Raw genomic sequence first — 22,123 nt, 5'->3', positions numbered from 1 at the left:
ACAATATGCTGTCCATGCTAAACTCCTAGATTAATTAGGGTAAGGCTGGAGATATGGCATAATTTCCTGCTAGCCTACGTAGCGAAAAAAAACTCCCCATCCCTGCCACCCTCACAGGACTAAGTCCTACATGTCCATGCCATAAAACATTGGGTAGGAGCACGCAACCTGATTTTCAAAAATAAATTCTTTAAAGGGGCAAAATGAAGGGGGGCTCCTTCCCATAAGATAGAATTCATGCCTCTTCCATTTCTTTCTACCTGTCTGCAGCCTTAATCCCACCATCCAACTCTCACTGAACAAGATCACAGACTTATCTGTTTCTGGGGAAATCATTGTTCTTCCTCTTCCTATTGTATTCCCGGCAATACCCACAAATGTATTGTTAGCACTGATGGAGGTCCCAAGGGCAGGATTTCCTCCTCAGAAAGAGATGCAATTTCCACTTGGCCCTTGTTTAGCCTGCCCACAGTGCAATGTGACTGCGGTGTGTCAGGCGCGAAGCAGGTCGGCTCCACACCAACTTTGTTTCCAGAGTAAGGTGAGCAAGCAGTCAGCATTGATAGGTCAATAGTCTTTACGATGTGCTTTCCAGAGATGCACTGGTCAAAAAAGTCTTGTCAGTTATTTGTCTGTAGCAGAAACTTCCAGGGGCTTGTTTGTAGCAGAAAGTCCCGTGTAGGACTTAATCCTGTGAGGGTGGCAGGGATGGGGAATTTTTTTGCTACGTAGGCTGGCAGGAAACTACGCCACATCTCCAGCCTTAACCTAATTAATCCAGAAGTTTAGCATCGTATTCTGTGACAGCTGGGCTTGATGCACGCATTCCGCCATCATTATTTAAAAGGCACCCAACATCACGGACCCAATGTTGATGAAAAAGAATAAACCTCCTGAAGAATGAAGATGGCTATTTTTTAATTTGTTCGTGGGATGTGGGCATTGCTGGCTGGACTAGCATTTATTGTCCAATTCTGATGGCACTTATGAATCAGTCACAATTCTGCGGACCTGGAGTCACAAATAGTCCAGACCAGGGAAAGACGACCAATTTCCTTCCCTTAAAGATATTAGTGGATCAAATTGGTTTTACGACGATCAACAATTGTTTTATGATCAATATTAGGCTTTTAATTCCAGATTTTTATCACATTTAAATTTCACCATGTGCCTTGGTCGGGTTTGAACCATGGTCCCCCAGAGTATCACTAATCCAACGACAGTACCACTATGCAACTGTCTCCCCCAAGGATCTCCAGGAGCACACTAAAGCTAGAAGATGGACCTTCTCAATGACACTGAAGCTCAATAGGCACTCTCCCATCCACGCTTATGGTGGTCCCAACCTCCAAAATGGGAAATTCACACTGGCGTAAAACTGAATTTTGGATTCCCTGCTGAATTCTCTCATACCCCCCATAGCACCTGGAAATATGAGGAGGCACTGGCCTATTGATGATATCATTAGACTTTTAATCCAGAAACTCAGCTAATATTTTTGGAGACCCAGGGTTTGAATTTTGCCACGGCGGGGTGGAATTTGAATTCAATAAAAAGAATCCGGAATTAAGAATCTACTGATGACCATGATACCATTGTCAATTGTCGGAGAAACCAATCTGGTTCACTAATGTCTTTTAGGGAAGTAAATCTGCCCTTACCTGGTCTGGCCTCCATGTGACTCCAGAGCCACAGCAATGTGGTTGACACTTAACTACCCTCTCAAGGGCAACTAGGGATGGACAATAAATGCTGACTAGCCAGTGACAACCCACATCCCACAAATGAATAATATACACTTATGATTGAAGCTGGAAATGGGGCACAGGAGAATTCTACCTTACTCTTCACTGCATGATCCTCAGTTGTTGCATTAGAAATTAGAACATAATCAAAATACTGTATTTAGTTAGGGAAGAAAAGTTTTCAATAATTCAATTTTTCTTCAATTGGCTGAACTAATTCAGTAAAAGGAAGTTGATGAGCAACATTTTGACAACTGCTGAAATGACAGTTGTCATGCTCACAACTGAAGATTTACCATATTAAGAGCAATAAGTTCAAGTGCTGAACATTTGGCTAGTATGCCAATGATAATTTTGAAATCAAATTCTGATTTTTCCTTTTGAAAGTTTTTTTTGAGGTACCTGTGCTTAGAAAAAGGACAAACCTTTCAAAAAAAATCCCAAATGTGCATGCATTTTACCTTTTTGTTTGTTCTTTTGTTTCTTTATTTTGCGCACATTTATTCCACTAATTTGTTTGTTGGAAGCTTATTTTTAAACATTCAGCATTGTTCTTTATCTGGCTGATAGAAAACATCGAAGGATAAATCTGTGTTGAATCACCCTTCCCACTACATCTTGCAGAGATTAGGTATTCCGCTACATTGAAAATTATGAACATAAGTCTGCATCCTTCATTGATGTGCCGTCAGAACTAGCGCTTCTAAACTGTGAGAAGAATTCCAAGTGCTAACGATGTGCACTGTATCTTCAACAGTTCTGACATACCAACATTAAACTCTCTTTGCCACCTCGTGTCATTGTTTTTATAAGTCTATTAAGGCCCCAGTTTCATTTTAGTGAACATATTTAATTTAATCCTAAAGGATTTGGTAATGTCTTTTCGAAAATGAATCCTGTGGTCATCACTTGTTCCGACCTGTATGTAACTCCAAATCCTTTTTTGATTGATTCCGAATTGCCTCTGAAGTGACCTAGCAAAGCAGGCAGTTGTATTAAATGGCAAAAAAAATAAGAATTTTAAAAAATAGATTGGTCCATTCTGCTGTGACATGAGCTCAAATTCTAACACAACAAAGCTCAACTCAGCTGAGTCAACTCTGCAAAATCATACTCTCTAACTCCTGGAGGCAGGTACAGAAGTTACAAGAGTTGTTCAACAGACAAGTTTAACAACAGCTTGATGTCTGTACGATTTCCTGAATATGAGTATCAGTTAATATCCCCAACTCCTCCACCGTCATCCTTGGATATGCCCTGTCTCTATGGAAGTACAGATACACCAATAGTATACAGTCAGATGGGATGAGCTCAACATTGACTTAGGATCCCATTAAGTTGCATAGCTTCTGATTAGGCAAACGGTACCCACACTCCCTTGGCATTCAATGGCATTCCTTTTGCCAAATTCCCCAACTTAACATCCTGGAGTTGCTATTGACCATTAATTCAACTTGACCATCACCATAAATGCCATGGCTACTAAACCATGTCAGAGACTGAGTAGTCTATGTTCAGTGCTTCATCTCCTGTCTCCCCAGAGCCTTTCCACCACCAACAAGGCACAAGTCAAATTGAAGTGTGTTGGAATATTCTCCATGTGGCTGCAACACCACTAATTTGACATTATCTAGGAAAAGATGACAACTTGATGGGCAGCTCTGCCTAGTGCCTTAAAAATCTATCTGCTGATGCACTGTGGCTGCAGAGTGTACTTGGCAGCAACCTGACTTCATCTCCCAAACCCATGACCTCTATCATCTGGCCCAGCAGAGAGAGAAGATGCATGGAAATCCGATTGCAATGCCCCATCCCCAACCATCAAATCTTCCATCACCTTGACTTGAACATATGTCACCATTTCTTCATTGTTGCTGTGTCAAAATCCTAAAACTCCTTGTTATAGTGCTTGAAAAGCACCTTCAACATAACTCCAGTGGTTCAAGAATATGGCTCACCACTTTTCAAGGACAAGAAATAGAGACACCCATAAACCTGAGAACGAATGAGGAGAAAGCTAACCCAATTCCATTTGTAAGTAATCCTGCATTATTTTCCCTTGCTAAAGCAATAGCCATGTGACATTCAGTAGCTGTAAGTTGAATTAGAGATCACTTCTTTGCTGCGCACACATCTGACCTAATACTGCTAGAATATAAGAAATACCAAGAATTTGCTTTAAAATAACAAAATATATCTGCACTGTCTCTGGTACAGAGCATTGTTTGCACCTGGGGCACCAATTGTCTTGCGTATTAAATAGACCAGAATTTCCAGTCAGCTGTGCATGAATGTCATCAGCCATTCATTTAACAGGCTTTCCAAGTGGTGTAAAGTACCCGGGACTTGCAGGTACAGTGAAAGCAGCTGTGTATCTTTTTAAGCAATAAGACTGAAAAGTTATTGATGAAGTGTGCAGAATCTGAACCTAGAAATACAAATTAGAATACTTAATTCAGTGCAAAATTAGATACAGAAAAGCGGGATTGAGTGAGAGAAATATAAGTAACAGATAAAAGTTTTTGAAAATTATTTACATCTTTTACTTAAAGTTTCCAACAATAATTAAAATCTAAAAAAAGTGATTCCACATTTGCAAAAGTTAATTTGCACTGTCAGGTTGTTTGTCAATAACAAGCCTTAACATGCTGTTAAAAGAAGACTTGTAATTAAATTAACAAACCCTAACATTTTTGACAAGTATAGTATGTATCTAACGTGGTGCTGTGGTGGTATTGTCACTGGATCAGAAATCTAGACGTTCCCCCCCCCCCCCCCCCCCCCCAGCAGATAGTAAAATTTGAATTCAATAAAAGTTGGAATTAAAAGTCGATTGTCACTAATGTTCTTTAGGGAAACAAATTTGCCATCCTTACCTGGTCTAGCCGATATGTGACTCCAGACCCACAACAATGTAGTTAACTCTTAACTACCCTTTGAAATGGCCAAACAAGCCATTGACATATTTAAGGAAGACACCTTCTGGTGCTCTACATCACTTCCTGCATAACATTGGATACATTTCTGCTGGGAATCTGCCATTCACCCACCATAACTTCAATGAAAGATTGCAGAAAACCTGAAAAATGTTGTAAACACCAATTCACCTCCCTTATGTATATGATTGTACGCTCGTTGAAGTAATGAATGTTTTAGATGTGTACTGGTTTGCTCATTGCCTAGTGCTGTACTTATCAGCTTTGATCAGGTTGGAACTCCCCTTAAGCAGTAGGGGCGATATTCTCCAGCTTCCCAGCTGTGTGTTTCCTGCCGGTGGGAGGTGACACATTGTTGGCTAATGGCCAGATTCTCTGGCCCCATCACTGTCAATGGAGTTGCCCCACGCTGGCAGGAAACCTGCTGGTAGAGGTGCACTGTCAACGAATCCTGCTGGTGCAGAGGGTGGGAGAATTCCAGCCTAGTTCTTGGATTATTTGATTGTAATTAAACATTCAGTTGTATTGAACTGATAAAGTGACATCATTTCTTGATGAGTGGCATATTTAACCTCATTTATTCGCAATTCGTTGAAAATTCACTGAATTTGCTTAGCTGATTTTTGTTTCTAGAATACCCTCCCTACTCTTCTCTCCCTCACTTTCCCAAACACTCCTTAAAATCTACTTTAATGACCAAGCTTTTGATCATCCGACCTCGTATCATCTCATGTGAGTTGTTTTATGCGGCTCCTATAAAATTGTTGTTTCTAATCAAAATGGGATTAAAGTAGTCTATATTCTTCAAAATCAGATCTCAAGAGACTATGGGTGGGATTTTTCTCCCCCTCCACAGTTTGCCAGTGGCGGAAGGCGGAGGGATTAGATGGTCCCGCCTTTGTCAGTGGGGTTTCCTGGAGAAACCCGCAGCAGGGGGTGCTCTATCAGTGGGAATGTAAAATCCTGCTGGCACAAATTTGGCGTATGTTGCCTCATCTGAAATTATTTCGAACTATTTCAATTAAGATAAGCCAGGTCAATTCCCTGGACATCTAATTTTGCCAGTGCACCTAATAAATAAATTTGTGAATAATATTGTTGATAAATTTATGCATGTTTTAGTGATAAGCATTCTAAATCTGTTATTTTAAAACCTCTTGAATATGAGACTTTTTAAATGAAAGAAAACTAACCTGGATTTGTTCATGTAATTGGGAAACAATCCTTTGCACAGGAATGAATGGATGAGATCTGGTTTGCACCAGTAGCAATAGGGTGGCACAGCGTTAACATTGCTGCCTCACAGCGTCAGGGACTCGGCTTTGATTCCTGGGTCACTGCCTGTGCAGAGACTGCATATTCCCCCCTGTGGCTGTGTGTGTTTCCTCTGGGTGTTCTGGTTTCCTCCCACAGTCTGAAAGACATGCTAATTAGGTGCATTGGCCATGCAGTGTTCCCGAACAGGTCCCAGTGTGCGGCAACTAGGGGATTTTCACAGCAACTTTGTTGCAGTGTTAATGTAAGCTTGCTTGTGACTAATAAATAAACTTTACTTTGGGTACCAGGATGATTGCAAACCATTTGGTGCAAAACCTATTTTTAGGCTCGTGCGCAAGTTTTTGGGATTGGTACAATCTGCGCCAGTCACAGCAGGGCCTCCCTACCTACAATAAACACTGTTTGAACTGATTTGAAGTGACCTATTAAAAGGTTCCAGGGTTCCCTTTGGCTCATGAGTCTGATGAGATGTCATAAACCATGTCTTCTATCGAATGGGCCTAACTCTAGTAAAACAGAGGGGAGGACGACTTTTATAACTTGGATGTGAACGTTGCTGGCTGGAATAATACTTCTTGCCTGTCTCTTAATTGCCCTTGTACCAAGTGGTTTGCTAGACCATTTCAGAAGACTTTTAAGACTCAATCATATTGGATGTGGACCTGGTAAGAATGGCAAATTTCCTTCCCTGAAGGACATTAGTGAACCAGATGGGGTTTTATAACAAATGGCAATGGTTTCAGAGTCATCGTTAGACTTTTAATTCCAGAGTTTTATTTGATTCGAGTTTCGCCCTCTGTCACGGTGGGATTTGATACCCGGATAGATAGAACATTATGCTGGGTCTCTGGATTACTAGTCTAGTGACAATAACACCAATGCCTCCTCTTACAAAATACCAACTAATATGTCTAAAATACCAATTCCAACAATGGAGCCAGTGAGGTTAGGAGTGCTGCATGTGGGCTTGCTATCCACACTGTTATCTCAAGCTGCTAAAAATAGCCACCAGCGGGATTGGGAGCAGCAATCCCAGAATCAGGTCCTGCCCACCATTTTCATACTCACCTCACCCTCTGTTCTGACACAGACAGAGGAATGAAAATCCAGTCCTCATTGTTCAAAATTCATTGGAAGGATGGAAGATTGTACAAGGGGATTGCAGGATGGCAAAGGTGACAAATGTGTAGGCCCTCTCTTCAATTAAAAAAAAACAGTCATAGGGACGGATCAACTATTTTTCCGCAGTTATTGGTTAAGTGATGAACTTGGATTTTCCTGTGTCAGCTGCTTATTGTTGCTGAGTAGTTCAGAATAAATTGGAAAGTGGGTGGAAATTATGAACACCAGTAACTCTACGCATCAGTGCATGTTCTATTGAGTTGGACCACTGGTGGTAGAAACGTCTACTTAAAGCAAGCAGGTATCTGTTCAAATATTTGGACACTTGTTTATTCTGTGTGTCATTTCCTGCTGCTCTTGGTGCAGGTTGCCTGACATAAATCACACCAGCTTGAAGTAGATACCTAGATTTCCTGGATAGCAATAAATATTACAAGAAATTATGGAAAGGACATATTAAATTGTCTTAACTTTTTTTTCCTTGTTCACATTTAAAAATCTTGTTACCAGTTATTCTGTTAGTTTTATACACACAGTACCATCTGTGTCAATGGGAATCATTTTATCGATTGTGTTTGGAGGAAAAAGAATCAGCAAAGGGATTCTAGCTGTATGAAAGATGTTTTGTGCTGGTACCTGCAGCCTGTATTTTGTACTTAATGGCAGACAGTTAGTCCAGTTGGAGCCTGGTTTAAAGACATCCATCTTCTCGGGTTCTCGTCAACATTGAGGCAGATGCAGACCTGTGGCTTCAGATGCAAGGTCACCTGCATTTGTCTTACAGCATACTGCTGGCACATCCATGGAAAGGGATCAACAGCTGTCACCTCAAACCCGCATCCACCACCTTGCACGCATGTTGTGATAGAATCGTATCCGACGTTGGAGATCATTCAAATCATCATGCCCCTGCTATCTATTGGAAAAAGCTGTCCCATTTAGTCCAACCCCTATATTTTCCTCATTACCCTAAAAATTAGTCCTTTAAAGCATGTGTAGTAAAGCTTTTTGAGAATTTCATCCCTTCGGACACTGTTTTCCAGATCTTGGCATTCCTCTATGTGGAAACAAAATTCTCCTTACTTTCCTCTCCAGTTCTTTCAAATCTATTAGCTTTGGTTACCAACCTCCTTGCCAGAGGAAACTCTTTCTCCATATTTACTCTCAAGACCTCTCAGAATTTTGAATCATCAAACTAATCTCGCCTCAACATTTTCTGCGATATGAAGCCCAACACCAGCTTCTTCTATCTCTCCGTGTAACTGAAGTACCTCTTCCCTGATACCATTCCTCATAAATCACTTCTGTAACATATCAAATGGTGCATGCTCTGCAATAACGTTCTCGTTGGCACTCAGTTTGAGTTCCGTCAGGGTCACTCAACTCTTAACATCATTACAGCCTTGGTCCAAACATAGGAAAAAAAGAGCTGAACTGAAGAGATGAAGTGAGAGTGACAGCATTTGACTGTGTGGTATCAAGGAGCCCTAGCAAAACTGAAATCAATGGGAATCAGAAGAAAAACCCTCCACTTGCACAAAGGAAGATGGTTGTGATTGTTGGATGTCAATCATCTTAGCCCTGGGACATCACTGCAGGAGTTCCTCAGGGTAGTGTCCTAGGCTCAACCATCTTCAGCTGCTTCATCAATTACCTTCCTTCCATTATAAGGTCAGAAGTGGGGATGCTTGTTGATGATTGCACGATGTTCAGTACCATTTGCAGCTCTTCAGATACTGAAGCAGTCTGTGCCCATATCTAGCAAGACCTGGATAACATTCAAGCTTGGGCTGATAAGTAGCAAAATAACACTTGTGCCAGGCAATGCCCCCCTTCAACAAGAGAAAATCTGACCACCTCTCCTTGACATTTGATGTCATTACCATCACTGAATTCCCTGCTGTCAACATTCTGGGGATACCATTGAGCAGAAACTGAACTGGATTAGCCATATAAATACTCTGACTACTCAAGCAGGTCAGAGGCTGAGAATTCTGCAGTGAGTAACTCACCTCCTGACTTCACAAAACCTGTCCACCATCACCAAGGAACAAATCAGAAGTATGATAGAATATCCTCCACTTGTCTGGATGAGTGCAGCTCCAACACTCAAAGCTTGACACCATTCGGGAGAATGCAGCTTGCTTGATTAGCCCCCATCCACCACTTTCAACATTCACCTCTTCCACCACAGACAGTGGCAACAGTATGTACTATCTACAAGATAATAGATACCTTGTAACAACTTATTAAGGCTCCTTCAACAACACCTTCCAAACTGATGGCCCCTACCATCCAGAAGAACATGGGGAGCAGATGCTTGGGAACACTATCTCCTGCACGTTTCCCTCCAAGCCACACACCATCCAGACTTGGAATGGTATTGCCACTCCTTCATTGTTACTGGGTCAAAAGGCTTGGACTTCCTCCCTGCAGACACTGTGGGTGTACCTACACCACATGGTCTACAGCGGTACAAGAAGGCAGCCCAACAGCTTCTCAAGGGTAATTAGTGGTGGGCAATAAATGCTGGTCTGGCCAGTGACCCCCCACATCCAGTGAAAAATATAATCAAATAGGTTTATGTATCCTTCCTAAAGTGAATTATCCAGAATTGCATATAATATCCCGGTTGCGGCCTAACTAGTGATCTTAGTTTCAGCATGACTGGCTCGTTTTTGAACTATGTGCTTTTATTCCCAAAGCCAGGTAAGCCATATGCATTATCACTCTGCCATATACTCAAGTTCTTGCACCCCTCATTAAAATAGTAACATTTAAATTTTACTGCCTCTCCATGTTGTTTCTTGCGAAATGCAATACATTCAGTCTTATCACATTAAACTGTATCTGTTGTGCGTTTGCCCATTTCACTGGTTTATTTGTGTCCTCTTGAAATTTGCCGCTGTCCAGCTTACTTCCTACGTTGTCTGATTTCATATTGTTTGTAAGCTTCAAACTTGTATCCCTGTCAAGCCCAAGTTATTTGTGTGTAAATCAAAGCAATCGTCCTAATGCTGGTTCCCTGAGAGATTGCATTGTGTACTCTTTACTCAGAAAGATGTATCTTCAGTTACTCTCTGCCTTCTATCCCTTAGTCAATTTATATCTCTTCAAACTTGTGAACTTTTATTTTCTGAATAGGTCTGTTCGGTAATGCTTTATCAAGTGTCTTTTGTAAGTTCGTATATCATCTATTCTACCTTCTTCAACCCTCATTTATTTCTGGAAAGAATTCAATCGGATTAGGCAGACATAATTTACCTTTCAACTTTGATAAACCCATGCTTGCCTAAGTGTAAATTAATTCTGCCTTTGACAATGATCTCAAGTAATTTTCCCACCACTGACAGATCGACTGACTTTTAATTACCAGGTTATTCCTTGCACTTTTTTTAATATGTTGTAACATTTGCAAACTCTCCAGTCCTCTGACATCACTCTCGTATCCAAGGAGGATTGTAAAATGTGCTCAAAGCTTCTGCTATGGCCACCCCTACTTACTTGAAAAAGGATTGATTTTATCTGGACCAGATGATTCGTGGCTGCTGAATGAACAACTGAAAGGGAATACACCACATGGAAATTGACATTAGCTGTGTGACCATAAGGTGGCTAAGAAGAACATAGGCTAGGCACACTGAGATGGCAAGGTCCTTACAATCATTGGTGAGTCTGCCATGTGTAGATTTGGAAAATTGGAAATGTGATTGACTTGCAAGAGCGCACGTGAGCTCTGAGGAGGGACTTAAAGGTTGGAAAACCTGCTGCATACAGAGTATATGAAGTACCAGTATACATGACCTTTCTCTACCTTTTTCAACTTCTGTGAAATGAAATGTAGACCAGGTAGACAAGAGATGCCAGGTAGCGACATCTGCAAAAAGTATGGGAGGAACCATGGCGGCATACCTGTTTGTGACATATCTTATAAAGAGGAGCATACACAAAGGTAGATTTGAAATGTGTTACATGTACATTGATGAACATTATAAGCGTGTGGTTAAGATCGTGCCACTGTCATATTCCTAATATTTCTTAGATTTCCAAATCCTACCGCTATGTGTTGGTGCTTCCCCAACATCCACAGCACAGGTGGAGGCAGCCTGCCGACTGCTGTGCCCCATTGTCTGTGATAACTTTGGCGGGTATCTTCTGCCAGGCCAAGAGCTGGAGGGATCTGACTAGCTTTGGATGTCCAGTCATAGGGCAGGTCCAACCTCGCCAGTGTGTAGAGCTGGAGCTGATATGGGCACAGGAAAAGGGGGTTGGGATCAGATGGGCACCTCCAGAGCCACTTGGTTGTATCGTCCTGGTGGATGCAGCTGCTGGTCCTCCTCCCAATGTCAACCTGAGGGCATCTGCCAGCCCCTTCAGGAGAAGGGAGCAGCTGGAGTGAGATCGAGCTGCCCCACCGCCCTCTTGTATAGTCATTGACAGATGCTACCAAGAGCTACAGTGAGAAAGTGCTGTTCCTTCAGCAGTGCAGGGCTGATGTTTTGGACCAAGATCCCCACAGCAGCTGCCAATCTGCTAGCATTGACTTCTGTATATTGGCTTGCCAGCGCTAACACCTCAGAGTGAATGCAGATTAACTTCCCCATTGCAATCTAAGGGAGGCAACTGACATCCCTTCCTGATGTACCTGAGATTGCCGCTGCATCTCCAGCAACTGATGTATGGCCCAAGTCCGGAGGCTCATTATCTGACTTGGACTCAGCAGAATTGTGGCCTCCAGCTGCCCTCCGACTGGCGGTGACCTCTGATGCTCCTGACTCCACCTGCTAAGACCCAGATTGTGTTCTGTGCTCACCCGTTTGTGAACCCAAGCCTGAATTAGATCCAGGTCCTACTGAGCTGTGTGTCTCTGCACTGCTGGAAGGTGTGGGTGAGCACTTTGATGGGTTTTTCAAGTGACTGGCTTCAGGTTCCTAATACGAGGTTTCCTCAGGACTTCAGCTGAGCGCATGGCTTGTGGGTGACCTCAAGCACTTTCCAGAGATACCCTTAAAAGAGAGTAGAAAAAATTAGCACATCGCAGGTGACTTGAAAAGAGGATGAAGCTTTGTGTTGTCTGTGGGAAAAGCTGGTGCATGTTTCTCACTTTGGGTGTGTGCCACCCAGCTCAACATCACCACAGGCACAGTCCACGTCCTCCCCAACCAGCAAGCTGGCATGTGTCTCAAAGGGAGCAAGGATCCTAATGTCAGCCGTTGAGGATTGTTAAAGTTTTATAGTTGCTTAAACAGAACTAGGCCAAGTAACTACAAGTGGTGGGAAAAGTATTGGAAAAAGTTCTAAGGGGCTGTATAAATCGTCATTTGGGCAAAGGCTAAGCAAGGTTGGATTTGTTAAGGGAGGGTCTTGTCTGACGATCTTGATTGAAATTTTTGGGGAGGATTGACGAGGGCAATGTCGTCTATACGACTTTAGCAAGGCTTTTGATGGAAAACCACCTGGCCAGAAAAGTAAACTTAGGATCAAAGAGAAAGTGCCAGGCTGGATCCAAAATTAACTTAATGACAAGAAGAAAAGGATAATGATTAAGGCATGTATGACTGCAAGGTGATTTCCAGTGGGGATCTTGCAGAGCTCAGTATTGGGTCCCTTGCTATTTGTGATGTGGAAATAAATGCTTTAGACAAATTCAGGAAGAAATATAGAATTCAGGAAAAAATTATAGAGGGATGGAGTTACCTTAGGCTGTATTTTCACAGATCCCTGAAATTATCAGGGCAGACAAATAGGGAGCTTGTGAAGGAATACAAGATGAAGCACAGAAAGGTTATGCTAATAACTATAAAATGCTAATAGGACACAGTTGGAATATTGTGTACTATTCTGGTCACCACATTACAGGAAAAATGTGATTAAATTGGAGAGACTAGAAGAAAATTCAAAGTGTCTTGCCAGGAATGGAGAATTTTAGAAATGAGGAAAGATTGGATAGGCTGGGCTTGTTTACTTCAGAACAGAGGAGGCCAAATGTTAATTAGGGTTCATAAAATTATGAAGGGCTAAAATTGGTTGGGTATGAAGGTTTTTTTTTCCATTAACAGAATCATTGTCATTGATCAAGGGTTCAGATAGTAACAATCGTAGAAATAGAGAGGAGTTGAGAAGAGCAAGTTTTCATCCACAGCATGAAAGGGTGGTTGAGGCAGAAACATTCATCACATTGAAAAAGCACTTTGTTATGCAATTGAAGCACCATAAACTATAATGGGTTGAGGAGCCTCCTGTGTTGTAAATTTCTATGATTCACTCTAGGCCATCAGCAGGGATTACAAAAATGCAGAATGTACTTAGTCAATTTCTTTAAACAATAATCAGAAAATAGCCAAATGAAATGCAGTGCGTGTAGTTTATGTGAATTTTTCATGTGGTGAAAATAGTATCGCATGGATATAAGCTTGCATGTTGCAAAGTGCTTTCTCATAGCCTGTGGCTTGTCTTCTGTAAGCAGAGTAGATTCAGTAAGAGGTTGTAATCTTCATCATTTAACAGCAGCTCAGCTCTGGCTCAGTTGGCAGCACACTCACCTCTGAGTCAGATGGTTGTAGATTGAGCGCAAGAATCAAAAGGACAGCGTGCCTAATGTGCTGAATTTCGAATGAGACATTAAAGCCAAGGCATCATCCTCCCCTTCAGGTGGTTGTAAAGGATTCCATGGCTTTGAAGAAGGGCAGGCAACTTACTGCCAACATTTGTCCTACAGTCAACATCGAATAAACAGATGATCAGCTTATTATCACATTGGTTTTTTTTTAACCTTAGGCATTAATTTAACAAGCATACTTTGAAATTAACTATGCAACCATGTTTGTACAAACCCACTATACAAGGAAAGACATCTACATTGTGAGATTTGATTTTAAAGCAAGTTGTTGTAAATTTTTTTTTGCTGCATATTTTGATGCGATTACAAATTCGTTTGTAATTTAGAAAGGTTTAAATTTAGAAATTCGTTTGTAATTTAGAAAGGAAAAAATAAATCCAGGACAGATGTAACACAAAGCTGTTTCCCCCCCCCCCCCCCAAACCTCCAAGTGTTAACATTTTAAAGTTTATTTATTAGTATCACAAATAGGCTTACAAATACTGCGATGAAGTTACTGTGAAAATCCCCTAATCACCCCACACCAGTGCCTGTTCGGCTACATTGAAGGAGAAATTATTATGGCCAATGCAACCACTCAGCACGGTTTTAGATTGTGGAGGAAATCAGAGCACCCAAAGAAAGCCCCCACAGGCATGGGGAGATTGAACCCATTTCCCTGGCACTGTGAGGCAGCAGTGCTAACCACTATGCCACCGTGCTTTCTACTGTGTTGGGTTTACGCAAAGCAAAATAAAAAATAAAACTCTTAAAATCCAACACTGCCAACGCCTACTTGTCTTGTAGCTGGGTCTGTCCGTTTTCTCCTTCTAGTAGATATTTGGTTTTGCTGGTATTTGTGTTATTTGTTTGTCTTCATGTGCCAAAGGCCATCATTTAAGGAATGCATATTCTCAATTCCAATACCTTTGTTGACTTGTCAAATTTTATCTGCTGCTATCTTCATAAATCCCACAGAGAAGGCACGTTGCTTGCCTTTTGCCGTGATAGCAACTATGGTGTCAGTATCTGCAGGGTGAAGTTTAGCTCCAGGGGAAGTTAGACCAGGAGATGTGATATTGGCCCCACTAAGCACAAATTTGATGACCCCTTTATCAATGTTGATGTGGCAAGATAGTAGGATATTTGTGAAGTAATCATAAGGTGTGGTAGGAATGTCCCTCCCTTTGAACAACGATTCTCCATTAACAGTCAGGATCTCGATAGGTTCTTGGTATTTTACAATTTTTACAGGGCCCTTCTTTGGCATGACTTGTTTTAGCCATAGTTCAATGACTGGAAACTGAACCACTAACTGATTCTTAATGCCTTTAATAACAAATGTTTTCAGCTGGATGCAGGTTGAAACATTTTCATCAATATTTTTTAAACATGGTGCAGCCTCCGAAACTCTAACTGCACCAATCACATTGCTGTTTGGGCAGTTTGCTGAGTACAAGTTGGCTGCGTGTTTCCTAAATTAAACCGTGGACTATATTGGTTGTGAAGTACTTTAGGACGTTCTGAAGTTGTGAAAGATGCTTGATAAATTCCTTAGCATGGAATTAATGTAACATTCTAAATGTAGAAAAATGTTCCAAGGTGTCCAACAGTGGCATAATGAGGCAATAGTTAACAAGCCAACAAGGAAGACATTAGGGCTCAAAGCAGTAGTTCTGAAACAGCATCTTAAAGGAGCAGAGAGATGGAGCCAAGGTTTTATGTTGTTGAAGACACACTCCTATGATGGGGCAGTGGAGGGGGGACTTCTACATAAGGTCAAAGTTAGAGGAGCATCAAGTTTCTAGTGGAGGTTAAGAGATAAGGGTGAAGATATGGAGGTATTTGAACACAAGTATGAAAAGCTTGATATTGAGCATCGGTGTTCTGGGAAACCATTGTAGATCATTGATCAGAGGAGTTATGGTAGAATGAGACGATTCAAATTGAGATATGGGCAACATAGTTTCAGAGTTGCTCAAAATTAGGGAGGATGGAAGATACAAAACTGGCCAATGGCAAATGGAATCTGGCCACATTATGGAGGTGGAATTCAACATCTATTGTGACGTTTTCAGATGTCCAGTTCAGAATCAAATAGGACATCAAGATTGTAAATAGTCTGGTTAAGCCTGACACCAACAAAAGGGATGGGATTGGTGGTGATTGAATGTCAGTTGTGCTGGCGGCTAAAGCCAATGGCTTTCGTCTTTCCAGTATTTAATTAGAGGAAAATTCGACTCACCCAAGACTGGATGTCAAACATTGTGACAATGCAGAAGTGCTGAAGAGCTATGGGATGAGATTCTCCAGCCTCAGCTGCGTGTTTTCCGATGGCTGTTCGCTATCCCTCCACTGTAAATGGGATTTCCCATTGATGTCATCCCATGCTGCTGCAAAACCCACAGGCTGTTGCACTACTGGCAGGACCGGAGAATCCTGCTGGCGTGAACAGCCGGAGAATTCGGGCCGTAATGTGGGTGGTCGACGTATCATGTGACTTCATTAGATGACAGTTATTTTGGCCTTGGCTATATGCAGAATTAAGAGTGAAAGAATACTTCCAAGGGAAGGTTGGTAAAAATGATTGTACTGTGTTCTTTAATGAGCAAAGATAGCTGGGGCTGAAAATAATTCAAGGCTGTGTGAAGGCATGTGCCAGAGGTGCAGAGTATATGATTTAGTGAAAATAAAAATGCGTTTTATTAAGTTGGTTAAAGACATTCATTTATCACACTGCCTTAACTGGAATGCTAGTTATATGTTGCTAGTCCCTGCCATTCTTGACTGGGGGCAGGAAGTACTGTGGTACTTTGTCCTTTAGTGAATTCCTCTCTTGTGCCTCAATTCCTCCTATCATCGTTTCTATGACCCCAGTAGAGAAATGGAGTGTTTTGTGGTTCCTTTGAAAACACCTTTGCGAATGCAGTGATATGGCCTCGCAAAGTATGATATCTTCTCCTTTAAGCTACAAAATACTTTAATTTGTGGAGCAACATTTGATTCCCTACCCTCTGACAGGCAAACTTCCAATCATAATTTCCACCAGGAGCTCACTTTCATTGCATTAGGAAAGCTGATTGCAGAATTAAGTGTATCAGAGTCAGTTGTGTAGCCGTGTGCTCTTCCAATATTATCTTGTATGTTTATGCTTGCTTGAAAGATCAAAGCTTCAGTTTTTGTATGACTGTGGTTTGGTTAGTATCTCAGATGCTTCTGAAACCGAATATAGTGAGCTCAACCCTCTATTCCTGTGTCCTTGAGCAGATTATTTAGGTTGACATTTGAGTGTGGTGTACTGCTAGAGGAACACTGCATTATCAAAGGGTAAGACAAACAAAGATCTCTGTCTGCTTGTTTAGCTCTGTTTTAAGGAGAACAGGGAATTTTTGTATCCTAGCTAATGATTTTCCCTCAATCAGCAACAACTAATCCTTCATTCCACTTGTTTGTAGAACTTTAAAATGAGTAAAATGTGTTCAATTTTTGACTTCACAGTAATGATGACTGCATTGGAAAAGTAATCTAGTGTTTGTAGTGTTTTGGGATATTCTAAGGCATTATATAAATATAAGTAAAATGCACAGGTGATTTGGTTAGGTGCACAAGCCTTTTAAATCTGTGTGCCCAACTATTGTATGGTAATGTGTGTGCGGCCTGCAGGGTAACTTTTGGATTGTCGCAAGGTTGTGCAGCTTAAAAAGTACATTGAATCTAAATTTGTTTTTCCTCCTTTCTTGTGCACATTGCAGAAAAAGTTTGAGGGCAAAGTATGAGTCAATAAAATTACATCTTTCCAATCTGTTTCTTTCTATATAGATGTATATAATGAAGTGAAATAATTCAGGTTTGATTTTATATTGATGCAGATATTTATGATACTTTGAGATAATTAAAGATTTGATCAGTAATATTTTGTTCTGTGTAATTGCAATGGACAACCCAAAATGTCCCGTTTAAACGGTGGGCTTTAAGTGACATTGTGCAAACTGTAACAAGATGGTGGCAACATTTTTATGTACCTTGTATAATAAAGTGGAGGAAGGGGACTAACTAACATTTTACATGCACCTCTACTGTACTTCAGATATGACTGTTCTACACCAGGGTTGCAGAAATATGAATTGACCTGAATATTAATAATGAATGTCTTGGTTTTAACTTTGAAATAGATTTTTCTCCTCTTTCTTTTGTGTTGAACTCATTATCGAATATTCCAAGGATTAAGTTTGTAACATAGCACATGACTAATTTTGGAAATAATTTATTCGTTGCCTTTTATCCATATAGTAAATGTATAGGAATAATATTGCTTTTGTATCTTTCTCGTTGCCTGAGTTTAATTTCAGTGTCTTAATTAGTTCACGTTTTCGAGATTTAAAGTTATGCTGTTTTAGTTATTTTATCATTTCTAAGCAATTCAAACTCCAAAACTACATCAACTTCATATAAATGCTTTTTATCTTTTGTAGAAAAATGCTAGAGGTCAAGATCTATTTGACCAGATTGCTTACCATTTGGACCTTGTGGAGGTAGAATACTTCAGCTTGCAATTCATAGATGCCTTTCAAGTTTCGGTAAGTGACTCTTTGCTATTGTACATAGTAATAAGTACAAGTTAAATTTGGTTTAGAGGTCAGTTACTCCAATGGAGGACTGAGATACTCTTTTGAATGTTGAGCATTGATTTGTGTAAGGCCAGTTGGTGGAAATTAAATTGGACCAATTTTGCTAAAGAAATTGTGATTTAATTTTATGTATCTATGTGTGTTTAGAAATTACATCCTCAAAGAAGATCTCTTTACAGAATTCAAATACTGGTAAACAATGTAAAACAGAAATCTTGTGTAATCACAAATAAAAGCCAGTGACAAAGTCAAGGTGATCAATTGAGTTAAATTATTTTTTACAAAAAACAAAATACTGCAGATGCTGGAAAACTGGACAGAAACAGAAAATACCTGCAGGTTGGGCAGCATCTGTGAATGGAGAAACCGAGTTAGGGGTCTTGATTTTCACTTGAGTCGATATGACATGGGAGCCCTTTTAAAATGGTAGACAGGTCCTGATTTTGGGATGTTCAATCCCATTCCGGGGCTTTGTGATTTTTGGGAGGTTCTTTAAGGAGTGTGGGCTGTTTCCTGTCAGAAGCCTGTATTTGGTACTTGCAGCCTGGCCTGCTTCATTGTGGGGATAGGCGTGTCCTACTCCTCCACAATTTTCATTCAGGTTTTTAAAGAGTTGTGGTTCATGGCCCCTTAGAGGAATCATGAACTAGTCTGCATGAGGGGAACTTTTTTTAAAAAAAGTTCAGAAGATCCCCTTCAAGTTCTTATACCAAACTCTGGCACTTGTGTGCCTATTGACCCAGTGTACACTTTCTAGGACCAATGAATACCATAGTGCGACTTGGGATTTTTGTTTAAATGCTATAACAAGATGTAATCCTTTGACCATAAAATCTTCCCTTTGAAATTTCAAAAAACCACAAACACAAAGCCATTTACTTAAGTCATTGTGAAATTGACCACAGAGATCAGAGGGCCTGAGCTATCAATCAAACAATGTTCCCTCTGGGGAGCAGGTGCTCTGCTATTCAAATAGCTGTCTTGGCTCTCAGCTATTATGCCTCATTATGTACACCAAAAGGGGAGAAATCAAATGAGAATCAGCTATTTCTTCTTACATTGCATTTAGGACTTGTAAAATCACATTTTGCATTTGTTTGGTTTTCTTTGGGAGCTGGCAACCCAATGATCAGCCATGTGATGTTAGAAAATTAGTAGTTACAATGGAAGTGCAGTGGAACGTTAACATGCCATAAATTAAGTAATAGCTATTCCTACTGTTAACTGGAGCAAACGTAAGGTATGCATAAAAGGAACATTGCGATACAGCAATTGAAACTAAAATAATTTATTCTGCAACAGTTGTGTTTTAATGCCCTGGACAGTTCTTACATCTCCCTTTAATTAGCATTATGCCCCAGACTACCATCTCGTGCCACTGGAGAGAATCTGGCTTTTTGAGACAGAATGCTTTTTGAGATTTTCTACAAATTGTCATGGAAAGAACTAAGTTACGGTGCTCAGTGCATGTCAGCATTGAGGGAATTGGTCGTGGGCTGCTGAGCAAGTGGTTTGTGGTGGGGGTGAGGCAAATATTTTTAGGCTATGTCCCTGGAAGGAATTGGCTGGTCTTCCCTGGGCAACGTAGTAACTGAGGGATGCTTGATTTACTCGTCCTGAGAGAATTTCACTGGCAAAACCACAGATAGACTGTTGTAACTGCAGTGTAGCTGGTGGACCTTCTTTGGTACGTGCCTTGAAGAAGGGAATTCCTCATTTCAAGCAGGCGCATGAAACACTGTGACTGAATGATAATGATGTGCCAGGCAGAATTAAAAATAAGGTGCTTGGATGTATTTTGTGTAATATTGACAATGGATTTCAGCCAGTATCTAACAACCATCAGTTGTTCTCTTGGGGTAGACAGTAGCTGAAAGGGAGGTACCCTGTCAAATTGTTAAAAGCATTTATCAAGGCCTTAAGCTACAGATTCTTGAACACTTTCCTGGTCATATCTCTAGGGCAGAGAGGCCAATCTTTTCTCAATTAGGTATGCCAGCAAGAGCCAATAGAGAGTGACATTAATGGCACTGGGTCCCATTCCAGGAAGTAAAGATTGATGGTTGCAAATTAGAGATAAAACGAGTACAAGGAGTTCTTGCTTCCAACTGATTTTTTTTTACATAACAACTGTAAATAGGAGCTCCAAACGTTGACTGTTTGAAGAATGTACGTTTGTAAGCCTAGCTGGAGGAAAAGTATTGTTCAGTGTAGGCCAGCAATCTTTACCAAACTGTAATTACCTGAGGTATTATCATAATTATATCAAACCACTACTTTCCAAAATGTACATGGAATAAAAGTCTTCACAGTGCACATTTTAAGGACTTTATTGTCTAACCTAAATTCATGTTTGTCATTAGGTGAATGATAATAATGTACGCATTGGATATGAATTAGCCTATTATAGTTCAGCATTTCCTTTGTAATCTTTTTAAACAACAAAACCACATATGCATTCCCCTAGTCCTCCAGCACCTGCTGTTGAAGTTTGGAAAATAATCCTCAGAGCATCTGCTATTTCCTCTCTGACCTCCTTCAGCATCCTTGGGAACAATCCACCTGGCTCCGGCAACTTATCCACTTTCAAGAATTCCAACTCCTCTATCACTTCCTGCCTTGTTCTGAATATTTTATCCAATATTTCATACTGCTGCTTTTGGATTACCAGATTTGCATCATCCCTTTCCCTTATGAACAGGGAGACAAAAAACTCATTTAAAACTCTTCCCATATCCTCTGCGTCTTCACACAAGTTTCCTTCATCTCTGATGGGTCCCACTTTTTTCTTAACTGTCCGTTTTCTCTTAGATACTGGTAAAACATCTATTGATTTTCCTTAATCTGGCTTGCTAATATTTTTTTCATGCCCTCTCTTTGATTTCTTTATTTCTCTTTTAACTTGATCCCTGTACTTTCTATACTCCTGTAGGCTAAGTACAGTGTTGAGTTTTTGTGAAGATAGTAAGCTTTCTTTTTCTGTTTAATCTTCACCTTTAGTTTTCTAAACAGCCATGGGGGTGTAGGTTTGGCAGTACCATTCTTATTTTTGGAGGGGACATATCTGCTTTGTTGCTGAAGAAGCTCATTTATTAGCCTTCCCACTAGTTTATCACTGATTTATCCTTGCGTAATCTTTAACAATCTTTCTCATTAATAACAAAATTGTGGTCACCAACCCTGATATGGTCACCCACCATCACTTCACCCACTTGCCCACCTTCATTTCCCAAGACTCCTTCCTTTGGGCTTGGCTCCTATTGTTAAAGATTTCTTGGACACAGTGCGTGAATTTTTCACCCTCAATGCCCCTTATATATTTGAAACTCAGTTGACATTGGGTTAGTTAAAGTCGCCAATATTATTGCCTCTCTTATTCCTTTAGGCAGAAGTGCAGCATTAGTGGGAAACTATCATAGAAAATCATAGAAACCCTACAGTGCAGAAAGAGGCCATTTGGCCCATCGGGTCTGCACCTACCACAACCCCACCCAGGCCCTACCCCTATATCCCTACCCCTATATCCCTACCCCTATATCCCTACCCCTATATCCCTACCCCTATATCCCTACCCCTATATCCCTACCCCTATATCCCTACCCCTATATCCCTACCCCTATATCCCTACCCCTATATCCCTACCCCTATATCCCTACCCCTATATCCCTACCCCTATATCCCTACCCCTATATCCCTACCCCTATATCCCTACCCCTATATCCCTACCCCTATATCCCTACCCCTATATCCCTACCCCTATATCCCTACCCCTATATCCCTACCCCTATATCCCTACCCCTATATCCCTACCCCTAT

At 40.8% G+C, this 22,123-nt stretch overlaps 1 protein-coding gene and 1 pseudogene across 1 annotated transcript in view; one reads left to right on the top strand and one right to left on the bottom strand.

Moving 5' to 3' along the window:
• Positions 1–22,123, top strand: part of epb41l4b (erythrocyte membrane protein band 4.1 like 4B) — a 178,916-nt gene that overhangs the window by 99,666 nt on the left and 57,127 nt on the right. The window contains exon 2 of the mRNA XM_080208697.1: positions 18,152–18,256. Within this exon, the coding sequence (XP_080064823.1) occupies positions 18,152–18,256 (105 nt within the window). The remainder of the gene's footprint in view (positions 1–18,151; positions 18,257–22,123) is intronic.
• On the bottom strand, positions 14,542–16,539 carry LOC145351761 (malignant T-cell-amplified sequence 1 pseudogene; annotated as a pseudogene).

Source organism: Carcharhinus amblyrhynchos, chromosome 2 (genome assembly GCF_965287045.1).
Source record: "Carcharhinus amblyrhynchos chromosome 2, sCarAmb.v2.hapA, whole genome shotgun sequence".
Lineage (NCBI taxonomy): Eukaryota > Metazoa > Chordata > Chondrichthyes > Carcharhiniformes > Carcharhinidae > Carcharhinus > Carcharhinus amblyrhynchos.
The sequence above is the reverse complement of the archived record's forward strand: the minus strand, read 5'-3'. Positions and strand labels throughout refer to the sequence as shown.